The sequence below is a fragment of the Ostrinia nubilalis genome, chromosome 22 (assembly GCF_963855985.1).
Source record: "Ostrinia nubilalis chromosome 22, ilOstNubi1.1, whole genome shotgun sequence".
Lineage (NCBI taxonomy): Eukaryota > Metazoa > Arthropoda > Insecta > Lepidoptera > Crambidae > Ostrinia > Ostrinia nubilalis.
In genome coordinates, this window is record NC_087109.1 from 912719 (window position 1) to 930372 (window position 17654).

Genomic DNA, 17654 nt, shown 5'->3' on the forward strand with positions numbered 1-17654 from the left:
AAACTTATCCAACTATTGAAAAATCTGGTCTAAATTTATTAGTATTTATTATCTGTTAAATAAAACTTAAGCTTTGAGATGAAAATGGCTACCAGTCAACCTATGATGGATTAAATTGAAAGATTGCATACAGCTCCTTGACTATGACTTCATGTTACATGGAAGTTACGTTTGGTCCAAGTCATAAGAAATTAGGAAGATAATTATTATGCTTAATATTTTATTTAGTGATATTCTTAACTTATTTTTAGAACTATCATTCAACCTATGTTGAACTATATTGAATGTTTGCATACTGTTCTTTGACTATGATTTCAAGTTAGACCAATGTATGTTTGGTCCAAGTGACAAGAATATTAGAAAGATATACAAAGACAATCTTTTATTATTTTATTTTGTAGAATTAATAAGTTAAAGAGTTCCTTTTAGGAAAATCTAATCAATGTACAAGATAAATTAAGATAATATCATTAAGATGCTATAACTATTAATGTACAGCTGAAAATTAATTAAAAACCTGCATTCATACGTATCTACTATTAACATATTTAAAAATGTATAAATACTTGCAGTATTGCCTTATTACTCATTTGGTTTCGATGCTCGCTAATTTTAATCATCAAAATCGCTACAGTTTATGCGCTTGGACCGCAACACTGCTGAACATGCATATCCCGCCTTCAGTAGCCAGTTGTGTCAATTTGTGTGAAAGTGTTAGTAGTGTACATAGTAGGAGCCTAATTAATTCATAAGGAATATCTTTTAGGTTTTGTATTCTTGGATGTAACCTAACAGTAAGCTGCCATTGGTATAACATTTTACCTATGTTGGATGGAGAGACATGAGCCAAGCTGGTACAGAATATACATACATACTGTAATTCTGTGTGTTCTCTCGAGGCAATCGGCTCATCCACATGGTTGAACGGTTTACCCATGGTGCTACCGCTGTATAAGGGCATGCGTCATATTGGCCCATGAATACGAATCTTATAGAACTTATGAATTATTATTGACTCTCACTCAAGATATTATAGTGTGTAACTCAATCGGTTTATAATTCTCATATTTGAGGTTCTCGTATACATGGATGTAACCTAACAGTAAGCTGCTATTGGTATAACATTTTTACTCGTGTTGGATGGAGAGTCATGAGCCAAGCTGGTACAGAAAATTACATAAAAGTAAATTCTGTGTGTTCTCTCGAGGCAAGCTGCTCATCCGCATGGTTTTAAGGTTTACCTATGGTGCTACCGCTGTATAAGGGCATGCGTCAAACTGACCCATGTATACAGACTTCTAAAAAGGAATTGTGAATTCCAATTGGGTTTTATCGTGTGATCAAAAGTGCGTGGATTTAACGAAAAAAGCTCATGTTGTGCTAGTAGCCGTGTAAGGTAAGTCAAATTTTTAACATGGAATTAGGCTATTCTGCACTACTGCAGGCATGGTTTACCTACTTACGTTCGTGTTATTGGGCGATCTAACGCACAGAGTGAGGTCGCAAACTGCGACCGAACGAATGTGAGTTAGAACGCCCAATAACACACTACTTACATAGTATATCCATTAAGCTAGCACCCTTAACACAAGCATATTAGTTGCTTATTTTGGGACTAGATGGCATTGTGAAATTGTCCAAAGATTTGTTTATTTATTTATCCGCTTTGAGTTTTGTTTCGTGAAGAAGAAAAAGAACCGTTTTGTTTCGAGAGGGAAGTTTTGTTGTTAAATCAATAGTAATAAAAGAGGAAAGATTTGATTATTTGTTTGTTTGAAGGCAATAGGCTCCGAAAAGAAATTCTTTCACTAAATGTTTCCTATGTTGGCTATAAAATATTTTCAAAAACTTTACTCCAAAATCTTCGATAATTGGTCGTTTAATAAATAAATTAGATAACATATTAATATTTTTTTATTGTTTCCAGTACGATTTCAGTACTAGTTTTTAGAAATTCTATGATTTAACTATTTAAAGTGTTATTTTATGCATAATTTATTAACTTCTAAAATATATTCCCTATTGATAGATGACGTGCTTCGTATTTGGTTAAAAAGGTGTAGAATGTTATTTTGAAGATAACTTGCTTCCATAGAGATATAGAAAGATGCTTAGTACTGCGCTGAGTTCGAAACTCAGTGTCAAAGAAATCAAAATATGTGCTCATTATCCACTGCGGTATCAGTATTCAACGTTCGAATAATCTTTAGTAGTATGCAAGCAATGTAAACTGTTTACATTATAACGTCGCTGCTGTCATCATTGCTTTCACAAGCAATATGTTCTGTTTTTGGGCATATTGTTGCGACACCGGCTCCGCCCCCTTATCACATTTCCCTTTAGTTTCTGTGATCTGTGCTTGCTTCGAAGTTGATATCAATTAAATATTCCTTAGTGCTTTTGATTTAAATTATTTTTTTTATTTTGACACGTGTTTGAAAAATCAAGAAATAGTCAATAATACAACAAATGAAAACGAAACATTGCATTGCAAGTTGCAATGTTTCAATATTGATGAGGAGATTCCATTGGAAAGTCTGTATTCATTCCTAGGATTCCCCTAACACCATCAAATTCAAGAGAATTCTAGAGAGTGCAGTTTCCCATCTCATGCTTAGGGGCCACGGTTTAAAATAGCGTGGTTGCATAGAGCCTGCAACGGGCAACCGCGTGCGCTGCTCATACTAATTTTCGATACAAAAACAAGTGTTGGCTCACGAGTTTTAGCGGAGTTCCATGTGGTAGCGGGAGTAGACTTAAGGGAAATCTATGCTTCTCCGACGGCCAGTTGTAAGTTGTATGCTCCAGAGTGTGCACACAATAGCCTGGTGATTTTAGCACCCGAAGGAAATGTTTCAATTTTGTTGTAGAAAGATATCATAATTTTGTAAGTATTCAGATATTTAAACATACCTAATAATTTGTAGGTTTTATATTAAAAAATATTATCATATAACAAAATTAATAATTTCTTAGAATAATTTAATTTTATTAGAACCAGTTTCCACTTCTTCGCGGAAAAAGTCGCGGGCAAAAAGCTAGTATGAAATATGTAGTATTGCCCGCGGCTTTACTCGCGTGAAATTTAGTTTGCTACAGATCGTCATAAATTTATATTGTTATTCTGGTCGACGCCCACGCCAGGGATGGATGAGCGTCGCTGTCGCTGGCGACAGGGTCTTCTGGTTAAGGGTTCATGACGTAGTTCTCAGGCAAAATGAAATCCACTCATAGAAATTAATAAACTTAGTGTATTCACGAGAATAATTACACACAGCACTAGAGTCGTATCGGAACTGAGTGAACCAACGGTCTTGCGATAGGAACGTCCGACCCGAGTGATAGTTGAACACAAACTGCCTAGTACTGCTGTACTGTACTGTAAAGCTTCATCAAAATTTGTTCAGTAGTTTTTGCGTGAAAGAGTAACAAACATCGAAACATCCATACAAACTTTCGTATTTATAATATTAGTAAGACTAGTAAGAAGAAAGATAGTAAGATGAATTTATTTTAGTTATTTGTTAAATAATAATAATATTTATTTATTTCTTAGCTCTGTCTGATAATGGATCTGGAGGAGTTGCAATGGCCACCTCCATTGCAACTCCATAACAAAACAATAGAACCCTATGGAGTTTGGGCTTGTGTAATTCGCCTTGACGAATACTTCGTCTAGGTAAATGATATCCAGGGTCCGATGATGGAGCTGCAAGGGGGCAGATTTTTTTTCACTATGTGACTGTCTTTATTTTGTACTTAATATAATATATTTTACATATTATACCTATTCGTGTTTCATTATTAATCGAAATAAGTATAAAAATCTTTAAAAGACTAAATAAACTCTATTAAAATTTTAAATTAATTTATCATGTTTTAATACCTTATTCTACCTTAAAATTAATAACTTATATCAAGTCTTAATACGGTCACGGCTCAAGATTTTTTTGTCCATTTCGGCGTTCTTTTTACTCTTTTGTCGTTGCGTTGACAGTTTGTAGCTAAATTCGCGCGGAATATTTTTGTGAAATGGCTCTTAAATTCTATAAAAAGCCATAAACTTGTTTTATGCTATTGAAGAACAATGGCAGTCATAAGGAAGTTTTATTTTAGTGTTTACCCCTATTTTTAATAGAGATATTCTCATGTTACTTTTCTTGCTGAAGAAATATTAACTAGCTTTAAGCCTGGATTTATTTACACCCTTTTTTATTTATTTATTTTGTTATCTATTTATACTCCGGTGTAAAAGCAGCCGAGACGGACTCGGCAACATTTATTGAGTGTGTTATCGGATTTACGCGGGAACGAATAGCGGCGAAAACAAACGAACGGCGCGAACGTTTAGACGAATGGCAAGCAAATGCGAACGTTCGTGAAGGTTTGATGTAAAAGGTCTTTTGGGGGTAAACATGTTTGGATGTGGGAGAGTGATTTTTTAGAGACGGGTTGATTTCAAGGTTGGAAACGTTAGACAACAATGTTGAGTGTCCTTAATTAACATAATAATTTTACAGTTAACTAAAAATTTATCAAAAAGTCTTTTTTTTTGCTCAGATGTTAAGTTGAAATTACTTGTAGCAAGACTACAGAATAAAAAGTAATCTAGCCTACAGTGTGCTGTGGGCTGTGGATAGTGTTGTGGTAGTGTGCTAGTAACTGTGCACAGACATCTATACAAATATTATAAGGAGGTAAAGTTTGTGTGTTTGTATATTTGTTGAATTGTAAGGGATAATCTCGAGATCTACTGAACCGATTTAAAAAAATTTTTCACCAATATTAGAAAGCCACATTATTGCTGAGTGTCATAGGTTATATAAAAAACCAAAAAATTTCACGCGGGCGAAGCCGCGGGCAGAAAGCTAGTCGTCTAAAATTACGTAACACAACAATTAGAAAGTGTATCTAGCATTTGCAATCTAAAATCCGGACACACCGCTTCCAAATCACGTACACGTGTCCGGGTCGGACCGGGTCGGTCGAAGCAGGTCGAATCGGGACCGTGCGGGTCGACGAACGCGTTGCGAATAACCAGATTTACATTTGCAGATATGTGACTAGGAGTGGATTAAAAGAGAGGCAAAGCTTCTTTTAACGTGCTTTTGGAATATTTTTATCTTCACTAGACTGTTTTGTACCTTTTTACGTGGGGAAAAGGCATGAATTTGCATACCCTTCGTTCCGTGAGATATGCTTTGACCGAATTATTTAGACTGATAAGTACTTAATTAATTAACTTGTGTTTTGAAAAATAAAATTAAAGGTTGAATAAATCATATCCCATTAAGCCTAGACGCAGAACACCAACTGTTAGTTGACCGATAGTTATTGGGTCCGATTCTAATTTGTATGAAGAAACGGCCGATACCAAATCGGTGTAATGTGCGCACTTTCATACATGCCCATACTGATTAACACCCCGGCTCAACTATCGGCCGACGAAAAATCGGTGGACTGCGCCTAGAATAAGTTTTAAAAAAAAATAATTCTGTAACAATAAGTAAAGATCACTTTACTTACTGGAATGATCCTTTACTGTACCTATCTGAGCCATACTGTGCAAGTGGACTGGACACGTCAATAGGGCTGTCACATCGCCACGTGACCGGGGCGTGACAACGGCACGTGATATTGTAGCAGTGACAACGGAACGTGGTATTGGAGCATTGACAGCGCGATACCGAACGCGCTGCGAATACTGTAACGTACTGGGACTTGGATTTTCCGGTTTAGAAACTAGATAATTATATCCCATCAAAAACAATACTTGTCAAAAAAACCAAGTCTCGCAACTCAGTTGTTCTACGGTAAAAAGTTGTGAGATCCATGTAATACCAAGTCCAGGCCAGGAAATCTTTAACGTTTTACATAAATTATTGACTTGGCCATCGCACTAAATAATTTAATTTACACGTGTTTTCATGCGATGGCCAAGTCAATAATTTTGATGGGATCTCATTTCTTTTTGTATTTTGTAAACAGTTCTACTTTTTTCCTTTTCGGTACCTTCTACTTATTGTATGTACAGGGTGTTTCAAAAAAACCCCTAAAAACTGAAGGGTATTTAATAAACGTCTATAAAGAGTCCCTTGTTACATGTTGACTCATGTTGTTGTCAATTGAGTTACTTTTTTATGAGATTTCACAAAGCAGATTTTACCTGACTGCGTCAGAAGGAGGGTTATGTTTTTCGAGTGTATGTTCGTACTATTCTTCTTCTTCTTAACGTGTCGACAACAAACATACAAAATTCCGCTATAAGAGTGGTGCGTAGTGGCTACGTATACAGGGTGTCCCAAAAACAATGGATAACCCTCTAACCATCGATAGGCCTCGCCATGGTCTCCCTAACATCAAATTTTGACCCCAATAAAAATATCACCGTTTTCAAGATTTTCAAGTTTTTGTGCATTTTTAGAAAATTGCCACCTGCGATTACTTTTTCTCATGCCATTTCTACAAATGAGGATACTTTTCAATCTAGTTTTTTTTCTTATCACAAAGGATAGTTGGGCTATCAAAAGAAAAGATTAAAGTTCAACAAACTAGTTTAAAAGTAAGAAAATTTTAAGAAATTGCAGAGAAGAAGGAAAAATTAATTCATTGTCTTGCACTTTTGATCAGCCATCGTGTAAAAAAAATGTAGGAAGACCATCGTGCCCATTACCTTAAAAACTTCCTTGGTTAATTGAGATTCTAAAAAGGTATCACAAGCCTATGTATTCTGTATTATTTTTATCTTATGGCTACTTGAATAGCAACTGGTATGAAAACTGCAAAAATGAGTTTTTCTCGTAGTAGTTAAAGTAGGACTGCATAGTGGCATTAAATACAAATGGATAATTTTTAGCGTAGGAATTTTAATAAAGCAACATTTAATCATCATCATCATCATCATTTCAGCCATAGAACGTCCACTGCTGAACATAGGCCTGTACCCCAATGATTTTCATAATGACCGCTTGGTAGCGGCCTGCATCCAGCACCTTCCTGCTTACCTTTATGAGGTCGTCGGTCCACTTTGTAGGTGGACGTCCTACGATGCGCTTTCCGGTACGTAGCCTCCACTTTTACCCTGCTGCCTCAGTTCTGCAAACTACTGTGCCCTGCCCATTGCCACTTCAGCTTGCTGATCCGTCGAGGTATGTCAGCGACTTTAGGTCGTTTACGGATCTCCTAATTTCTGATACGATTTCGTACTTCGTACTTCCATAGCACGCTGTCCAAAAAATCCACGTTTCCGAGCCGTGTATTATCACGGGTATCTGTCTATAGGCACATTTATAAGGTTTAAAACAAAAATTAAGTAATCACAAAAACGCAGAACGGACGGCCAATGGGGCAACAGGGTTCAAGTGGAGGCTACGTACCGGAAAGCGCATCGTAGGACGTCCACCTACAAAGTGGACCGACGACCTCATAAAGGTAAGCAGGAAGGTGCTGGATGCAGGCCGCTACCAAGCGGTCATTATGAAAATCATTGGGGTACAGGCCTATGTTCAGCAGTGGACGTCCTATTCCTGAAATGATGATGATGATGATTAAATGTTGCTTTATTAAAATTCCTACGCTAAAAATTATCCATTTGTATTTAATGACACTATGCAGTCCTAGTTTAACTATTACGAGAAAAACTCATTTTTGCAGTTTTCAAACTAGTTGCTATTCAAGTAGCCATAAGATAAAAATAATACAGAATACATAGGTTTGTGACATAGGCTTGTGATACCTTTTTAGAATCTCAATTAACCAAGGAAGTTTTTAAGGTAATGGGCACGATGGTCTTCCTACATTTTTTTTACACGATGGCTGATTAAAAGTGCAAGACAATGAATTAATTTTTCCTTCTTCTCTGCAATTTCTTAAAATTTTCATACTTTAAACTAGTTTGTTGAACTTTAATCTTTTCTTTTGATAGCCCAACTATCCCTTGTGATAAGGAAAAAAACTAGTTTGAAAAGTATCCTCATTTGTAGAAATGGCATGAGAAAAAGTAATCGCAGGTGGCAATTTTCTAAAAATGCACAAAAACTTAAAAATCTTGAAAACGGTGATATTTTTACTGGGGTCAAAATTGGACGTTAGGGAGACCATGGCGAGGCCTATCGATGGTTACAGGATTATCCATTGTTTTTGGGACACCCTGTATAATTTATAAAATTTTTGTTAAAACGTCTCTACGTACATGTCCACGTGTAAAGTCGGGGCCAGTCACTAGTCCTACTAATATAAATGCGAAAGTTTGTGTGGATGTCTGGATGTTTGTTACTCTTTCACGCAAAAACTACTGAACGGATTTTGTTGAAACTTTACAGTATTATTGTTTATAACCCAGATTATCATATAGGCTATAATTTATAACGATATGTGACAAACTAAATTTCAATAAATAAGACTTTAGGTAAAAAGCGCCATCTATCGTCATTGGTTAAAATCTACAGAGCTGGACAAAAATGTTTGACATTTTTTTTTTTTATGCATAACAAGGCAGGTATTTGACCACAATCGCACCTGGTGTTAAGTGGGATGCAGTCTAGGATGGTACATATCTGCCCTGTAAGTGCTTATTCACTAGTAAATTTTTTACATTCGTAAATATTCATGCGAGCCGTGAAACGCCATCTATCAACATCATTAGTAATTAAACGAGGTCCACGCGTACGAAGTCGCGGGCGGCCGCTATTATCATAAAGAGAACGGTTTGAGTACATACCATTACCATTATCCCCTAACATTCCCATCACAAATAAAGTCTCCATAATCCATATATCTTTGATAACAACATAGAGCTCATACAATGGTGTCTGGACTGTGCGGCGCCGAGGGATCTGTGTCACAGGTCACAGGGGATGACGAGGGCGAATATATGCATGATATAAAATTGTAGGGTGTGTGTAATTTATTGAGATATTATTACCTGTCGAATGGAGATCATAGTTAAATAATAATACTTATTAAAAAATTTTGCATTCGTAATGTCAAAAAGAAACTAAGGTTTTTCACTTAATCGTATTATTTACAAAATTATAGGTAGGGCTAGCTATATTTAGGACGTGTATAAGTGCCCTGGAAAGGGGCCTATGCACTAAATAATTTGAATAAAAGTTTAATTCTTCAAAATTAAGAGAACTACACTAACCTAGAAATCATAGGGAATGACGAAGATTTTTAAAACTCATTTTTTGTTTTACGGTAAACTGTGCCTTTAACCCTTAAAATCTGGGGGCACGGCAGTGCCCCCACCAAGTCGAGCAAAAAAGCGGCACGGCCGTACCATCCTTTTCTCGAAGCAATTCAGGCCATTTTCGACTGCCTGTAACTTCGTTGTGGATAAAACTAGAAGGCTGAATTTTCATTAGCTATGCAGGCATTGTAAAGACACGGTATATTTAAAATTTCATTCAATTTGAACCAGTAGTTTAAGAATTATAACGGGTCAAAGTTACTTAATTTTGTCACTCACTGACTCACTGACTCACTGACTCACTGACTCACCGATCATCAAAACTCTAAGGCACTTCTAGCAGACCTAGAAGCTTCAAATTTGGAATATAAGTAGTGTTTGGTGTATGAATCAAGGAAAAACTAAAATATTTGGGGGCACGGTAGTGCAACCGCCAAGTCGAGTAAAATTTTTCAATTTCGGTCCAGTTTTCTAGATACATAACTGCTGTCTACAAAATACAAAAAGAAATGAGATTTGGGGGCACGGTAGTGCAACCGCCAAGTCGAGTAAATTTTTTCAATTTCGGTCCAGTTTTCTAGATACATAACTGCTGTCTACAAAATACAAAAAGAAATGAGATCCCATCAAAAACAATACTTGTCAAAAAAACCAAGTCTCGCAACTCAGTTGTTCTACGGTAAAAAGTTGTGAGATCCATGTAATACCAAGTCCAGGCCAGGAAATCTTTAACGTTTTACATAAATTTATTGACTTGGCCATCGCATGAAAACACGTGTAAATTAAATTATTTAGTGCGATGGCCAAGTCATTAATTTATGTAAAACGTTAAAGATTTCCTGGCCTGGACTTGGTATTACATGGATCTCACAACTTTTTACCGTAGAACAACTGAGTTGCGAGACTTGGTTTTTTTGACAAGTATTGTTTTTGATGGGTTTTATTTTCCTGAAAAATATACAGTTAACGACTTCGTACGCGTCTTACCCCCTTAGGGTCAACCCCGCAAAATCCTGTCTTAGTGAGCACCTAATTTTAAAAGGAACCCATGCAAAATTTGAGACTCCTATCACTTGTAGTTTCTGAGATTTCGTGATGAGTGAGTGAGTCAGTGACCTTTCGCTTTTATAGATAAGTATAGATAGATTTTTCCGCACTAAAATCAACAAGGCTCCGCGTAAGAAATACCTAAATAAGTAAAACCATTTTGTATAAATGTCTTTGGAGAAAACATCAATCTCTCGCCGACATTTATCACCGAATCCTAGTCTGTAAGCCCTAAAGCACTGATTCGTTCAAACAAATGAGCCCCAAATGAATCAAAGTAACGGACAACAAAAAACAAATCTGAAATCCCCCAAAAAAGTTCTTTAGAGCACCTCCAAAAATCGCTATAACGTTTCCCACTTCCCACCCCATTTCGGCGATCATTTGTTTCCGCGGCAGCAAAATTAGAATCAATTGAAATACGACTGGCTGAAATTAGATTAAGACTGGGTATTCCTTCTCCCTCACTCTAGCTAGCATCGAAGCGGGTGTGAAAGAGACGAATTTTATTAAATCGTTTAGCGAAGTACATTCCAGTGGTGTTAATGCAGAAGGCGTGCGATCATCACTTTCTCTAACTAGCTATAAGAATTGAGTTCTGCTTGTTTGTAATTTGTTTTAAATTAAAGACAGCCGGCGTCACTGTGGAATACTAACGCCCGTATTCACAAACATTCAATCAAATCAAATCAAATCAAATATATTTATTCATAAAACATAGGTACAAAGGGTGATAATTATAATTATAGTGAGCTCTATGCTTAACCTATTCAGGTACATGAATTATTTTGTGACTTACTGTGAGATCTGAGGAGATCCGTAAACGAACTAAAGTCGCTGACATAGCCCAACGGATTAGTAAGCTGAAGTGGCAATGGGCAGGGCATATAGTACGCAGAACTGACGGCCGATGGGGCAGCAAGGTTCTGCAGTGGAGGCCACGTACCGGAAAGCGCAGCGTAGGACGTCCACCCGCAAGGTGGACCGACGACCTCATACAGGTAGCGGGAAGGCGCTGGATACAGGCCGCCATTAACAGGGTGACTCACGAACCAATCACTGAGCTCTATTCAACGCAGTGCGTTCCATTTGCTGCTTCACTTAAGCAAGCATCGTTTGTGAACACGGATGTTAATCGTCAGGCAGATACTTAGGGCCGTTTCTCACGACAATACAGTTCTGCGGAAACCAGTAATGCACGATCCTGGAAAACTATACTGTCATGACAATGTGAACACACAAGAGTGTGTGTTTGAAATTCGAATTACAAGTTCGAACGGATCGGCTTTTTGCGGGACACAGGAAACGGGATGTTCGTGTGAACGTTAATTGTTAAGAACCCCGGTATTTGACTAGTTGTGCTGCCATTTGTATTTATATCTAAATTTTGTTGCAAAATCCCGTGGAGTGATAATTTTATTGTAAATCTAAATGTGTATTAAACCACTTTCTTTAATATTGAGTCATTGGCCTGAAATTTTTCAGTAGCTATATATAGCTATATTTACTCTCCGCGCACCTAATTTATAGTGATTCTAATCCTAAGAATCATTAATAATAATTGTTCCCTCCCAATTAATTAAGACAAGAAATAAATCAGCATTATTTGCAAACCGTGGCAACAAATATTTTAAGCTAAGCTGTTTATAAAACGTATTATTAGATCATGAATATTTATTGACTTTGTCCCTGTTTGGTTAAACCTGCCTTTGTTTAAGATGGAAGGATTCCAAGTCTACAAAATCTGTTCCTAATACAATTATTAATGTTATTCGCCAGCATAAATTGGATTTTACGAAATTCTTGCGCTTAAATTTGTTCATCATATCAGCGTAACAAGAGAGGAAGTTTCAGTGTCACAGGCAAAAAGTAACAGTACATCTTAATAAACATAATAATATTGGTGTTTGTCTGTTTGTAACTTATTTATTAATGTTGTTGGTTGTGATACTTGTGTGTGATAGACTCCATACTACTTCCTACTTTCGTAGCGCGTTTTAATTTACTTAACACCACTGAAGTAATTACTACGTACAGAAAGTTTCTCCGCGCACAACACAAGATAAAAGAATCTATTGTATCGCCATCTAGCGCATCACACGCGTACACGTATTTTGCCTAGCCTGCCTATTTGGCCTGGTAATACTTAAACTGACTTCTTTACCTGTAACTTTAAAGTGCTTTTATCATTGGCTTACTGTATTATCTGAGCTGTACTCGTAACCCCACTCGTGCGTGAAGCAATATAACGCACACGCACGTCGGCCCAAACTGTGGAAAATTTAAACAAAACCCGCTGATTCATGAGCCTCCTGTTTTCCGATGTTATTAAATTCGGGCCCCAATATCGAGCCTTGCGGTACACCTAACGAAATTAACCGCTATTCTTTTACTTTTCGTTTTTCCCTGTACGAAATTGGTGAGGTATATACAGCGTTCAGTCAAACATAATGACTAGCTGCCAGTGAAATTGGAACCGTGGGTATTCAACTTTTGAGACAATGAAAGCTATCGAACGCTTCTATAGCAACAAACATTAAAGTTTGCGATACTTTGGGGCTCATGTTGTTGCTCATTAAAATGTTCAATGTTGGTAGATATTGATTACAATAATAACGAAGCTTATTTGGTGACGTTGGTAACTGCCTATTATATGGCATATCAGTATAACCGCTAGCTTTGGTTACGGCTTATGATCCTGCGGAAGACAATACAATGACAGCTTACGCCCGTATTCACAAACATTACTATGAGGTCTCACAGTGGGCATGGACGCATAGGGTGACAAACGAACCAATCACAGAGCTCTATTCAACGCTGCCGCGCTGTGCGTTCGATTTGCTGCTTCAGTTAAGCAAGCATCGTTTGTGAATACGGGCGTTAGTGCAATTTACTTCATCATCATCATCATTTCAGCCACAGGACGTCCACTGCTGAACATAGGCCTCCCTCGATGATTTCCATAATGGCCGGTTGGTTGCGGCCTGCATCCAGCGCCTTCCCGCTACCTTTATTAGGTCGTCGGTCCACATTGTCAGTGGTGGTAATTTACGGTTAAAGACATTTATTTACCCAAAACAATTCACAAAATCCACTTATAATAAAATGCAAAGACAAATAAATACAATATTACCAATTAACATTTTATGTGCGGGTATGTTCAAAAAACATCCAAACACTCAATGTTTGCTGCGCGCCGAGCGTCTTTGCGACTACCTACGCAGCATTATGCACATAAGGATGATAGCACAGTGTAGTACAATATCGCGCTATTTTAATTAGTAAATATATTGAATTAGAAATGTAATGAAGTAATAATATAAGTATTTTTTTTATAAAAATCATGGGTAAATGTATTACCGCAATAAAGTAATTCTTATTCTTAGTTTCTAAAGACTTACATCAATTCTGTATTGTGTAATCTTAGTACATCTTTCCACATTAAAAAATAAATAATTCTAATTCTAAATATTATAGATTCTAATTCATTGTGACAGTAGGTGACAGTGAACAATTCGTTGTCATTCATAACAATAACAGCTCATGTTAGTTAAACTCGTTAATTGGTGAAACGATCATTAGATAATACTAGGTATTTATTTTATAAACATGTAAATATTTACACACGGATAGTATAGTAACTAACAAGTCAAATCATAGCTTCGCATATCTATCGCGTAAATGTGTCTATCGCAACGCAGTGTAGCCGCTGCCTGCGGGTGACGGTTACAACGTCACTGCGTGCGATTGCCCATTGTTCGCGAACGCTCGGCCATGCTCGGCGATCTGTGACGAACGCGCGCCGGCGGCGTATCTCACGAACTAGTTCGAAACTATACGCGACGCGGAGCGCACGTCGCTCGCTCTCTCGCCCGGTATTCCTACCGCCGTGTGCAACTATTAAATTGTAACTTTGCGATATTTCTTTCATTAAACTCTTGAAATTAGACCAAGTTCGGGGAGATGGTTACACTCAAGAATGTAAAAGTGAAAGAAAGTAACATTATTACAATGGACATCACACAAAAAGGTACCTACATAATATGAATAATAATTAAAAAAAATAAGGATGAACTGAGCAATGCCACCTACTCCCAATAATGATGCCGCAACGGGACCCCACTCAGCATATATGCCGTGGCCCACGGTGACGAAGGCCACGACGTGTGAAAGAGTGACGTCATAAGTCTAAAGCATGGCATGCCCATCATGCCTATTACATTAGCGGTGCCCTCGGTCGCCAAAACCTGAGAATTTTAACTGACCAATGTTCTTTTGTCGAGTGGCGACCACGGGCCGGAAGACGTAACCTGCCTCCCACTAGGTGGACCGACGATCTGGTGAAGGTTGCGGAAAGAACCTGGATGGGGGACTGTTAGTTGTGGAAATCCTTTTGGTCCCCCCGACCTTTGTCCAGCTGTGGACGTCATTTGTCTGAAATGAATGTTCTTTGTCCACAGAGGGAGCTGAACGCAGTAGACTTCAAGGTGTCTGCGGACCTGAAGTTCGTGCTGCTGATCTCCGACGTGCGGCCGGGCTGGAGGCACGCGCGGCTGGCCAGATACCACGTCTATGACGTCATCAACAGGTACCTACGTCATTCATTAATGTAATAATAACACCCGTATTCGCAAACATTACTATGAGGTCTCACAGTGCGCGTGGACGCACAGGGTGACACACGAACCAATCTCAGAGCTCTATTCAACGCTATCTATTTGCTGCTTCACTTAAACAAGCATTGTGCAAATGCGGGTGGGTGAAGAAAATTCATCGCGCCGGAGCAGACGACGCCGCATCTCTTCAGTCTGCCCGCGATCGTGACTCGTGCAACCGAGTTGAGACGTCGGGATCTTATTTACCGTTATAAAAGTTTTGTTGTAAAATCCCGTGAAGTGATAATTTTAAGCAAGCATCGTTTGTGAATACGGGCGTAAGAGCTTCTTCCCACGGAGGCATTCCGGTTTTTTTCAGGATCCCGTTTAGTAGTAGAGGGTGTTTTAATATCAACGTTCACAGGAACATCCCGTTTGTAGTGTCCAGCAAAAAACCGATTCGTTCGAATTTGTAATTCGAATTTCGAACGCACATGTGTATTCACACGAGTCCAGTTTTGCGTGTTCCTGCATTACTGGGTCCCGCAAAACTGGATTGCCGTGGGAACGAGCCATAAGTTCGAGTAAAAAGTTAATTTATTAGTACCGACGACGTCGAGACTGAGTAAGAGGGTAGACCGATTTCTCTGCCAATATACACCCACCCGCATTTTATTTCGTTCTTCCGTGATCATTAGCACTGTGTTGCCTAAAAAAAGAATCATTGCAAGCACTCTGTTATTATTACCAATAAACTTAGTAACAATCTGTACAAAGACGTGAGTGACTTATTACTTAATTGTGGTTGTGGTGTGTGGTACAATTTTAAAATGTGGAAAAAACGCCGCCGGTCTTCCTACTAGCTTAAAGTACCCTCAAAAGAGAAGTCTGGTTAATAATATGGAGTAGGTATCAGTATCGTGCAGTTTTCTCACTATTCGTTCGTTCGTTCGTTTCAGCCGAAAGAAGGCCTCCCCCAAGGATTTCCACAAAGACAGGTCCTGCGCTGCTCGCATCCAGGCACCTCCCGCGACCTTCACCCACCAGATCGTCGGTCCACCTAGTGGGAAGCCTGTCCACGTTACGTCTTCCGGCTTCTTACTATTGTTATGCTGCAATTTTACACACACAAGTGTTGCAATTAAAAATGTTTTATCTATATCTATCATTTCTCAGGAATAAGATCCCCATATCGCCGGTGGAAGACGACCGGTCGGCGCCGCTGCTGCAGTACGCCGAGTGGTCGCCAACGGGTTCCAGCCTGGTGTTCGTCCACGACAACGACATCTACTACAAGCCGCGTGTCTTGAAGACCCTGGTCTGCCGGATCACTAATACTGGTGAGTAGTTCATTCGTTCTTTCAATCAGAAGACCACGCTAGACAAAGGCCTCTCCCAAGGATTGCAGTAAGCGGAGAGGCCGCCAACCGGCTAACAACGACCTCTATTACAAGCCGCGTATCTTGATAACCCTGGTCTGCTGGATTACTAATACTCGTGAGAACTGTTCATTCGTTCTTTTATCCAAAAGACGTTTGCGTCGGGGCAAAGACTCAAGGAATTTTCACTGCGACCGGGCCTGCATTTTTTCCACGTGATCTTCGCCAGATTGTCGGTCCACCGAAAGCAACGCCTGCGCAAGAAGAACGTTTCAATCTTATTTGACATTCCTAGACCTGGACTTCACATGAGATGCGCTCCAGCCTGTCTATTTTGTTTAGTGTAATAGTGGTTTAGCAACATTTTTAATTGTCAAACGATGACCAATCCTACCTGGTTTTTAATGCGGCTTTTTTGTGAGACTTTATCTACTTCTTTAAATAGCTTTCTGGAGGTAGCTGATGGCTGGCTCACATTATTGACACAAAGCAGTGGTACGATTAAAATCATACCCCCTACACTAAAACATGGTGACTTTTACCAAGATGTACGTTACTCTCTAAAACTCCTAATGTTAATTATTCGTTTTTCCAGGTGTCCCAGGCGTAATCTTCAACGGCGTGCCCGACTTTCTCTACGAGACAGAAGTCCTGCGGCTGGACCGCGCGCTCTGGTTCAGTCCCGATGGACAGACGCTGCTGTACGCGTCCTACAACGACTCGCTGGTGCAGCAGTACAAATACCCCTGGTACGGGTTCGACCAGCCCGAGCCACCGGCGTACCCGTCGATACGGACGCTGAGGTACCCTAAGGTGAGAACTTCAGGTTTTTGGTTTAAAAAAACGTCCATGCGGGACAGAGGCCGTTCCCAAGGATTTCTACAATGATAATTCTTGAGCTGCCCGCATCCAGACGCTTCCCGTGACCTTCACTAAATCGCCAACCGCCTCTGTGGTCTAATTGTAAGACCACCTGCTTCAGACGCAGAGGTCCCGGGTTCGATTCCCAGTGGGGGCAGATTTTTCTGTTCTGTTTGGTTGGTGGTACGGCTTGTTCTAAGTCCGCCTGGCTAGCTACCACTATCTTACCGAAGTCTGTCGCCATAACAACAATGTTAACAGCATCGTTGTGTTCCGGCAGTTAGAGGTAAGATAGCCAGTTCCTACGTGGTTGAGGATTCCGGGTGAAGCTCGCTTCCACCTTCGGCCTGATCATCACTTACCATCAGGTGTGATACAGGCCAAGAGCTTCCTCGTTGTGGATAAAAAAAAATCGTCGGTCTATCGAGTTTCAACAAAAAGAAGTCCACTACTGGACAGTCTTTCCACAACGACCGGTCCTGTGTTGCCCATATCCAAGAGCTTCCCGCGGCCTTCACCAGACAGATCGTCGATGCTCCGAGTGTGAGGCCTGCTTACACAACGTTATCCGGTCCGTGGTCG

At 39.2% G+C, this 17654-nt stretch overlaps 1 protein-coding gene across 1 annotated transcript in view; it reads left to right on the plus strand.

Annotated features, from left to right (window-relative positions):
- Nucleotides 1-17654, plus strand: part of LOC135083003 (venom dipeptidyl peptidase 4-like) — a 301931-nt gene that overhangs the window by 255370 nt on the left and 28907 nt on the right. Inside the window, exons 6-8 of the mRNA XM_063977765.1 lie at nt 14698-14825; nt 16009-16172; nt 16807-17024. Coding sequence (XP_063833835.1) covers nt 14698-14825; nt 16009-16172; nt 16807-17024 — 510 coding nt within the window. The remainder of the gene's footprint in view (nt 1-14697; nt 14826-16008; nt 16173-16806; nt 17025-17654) is intronic.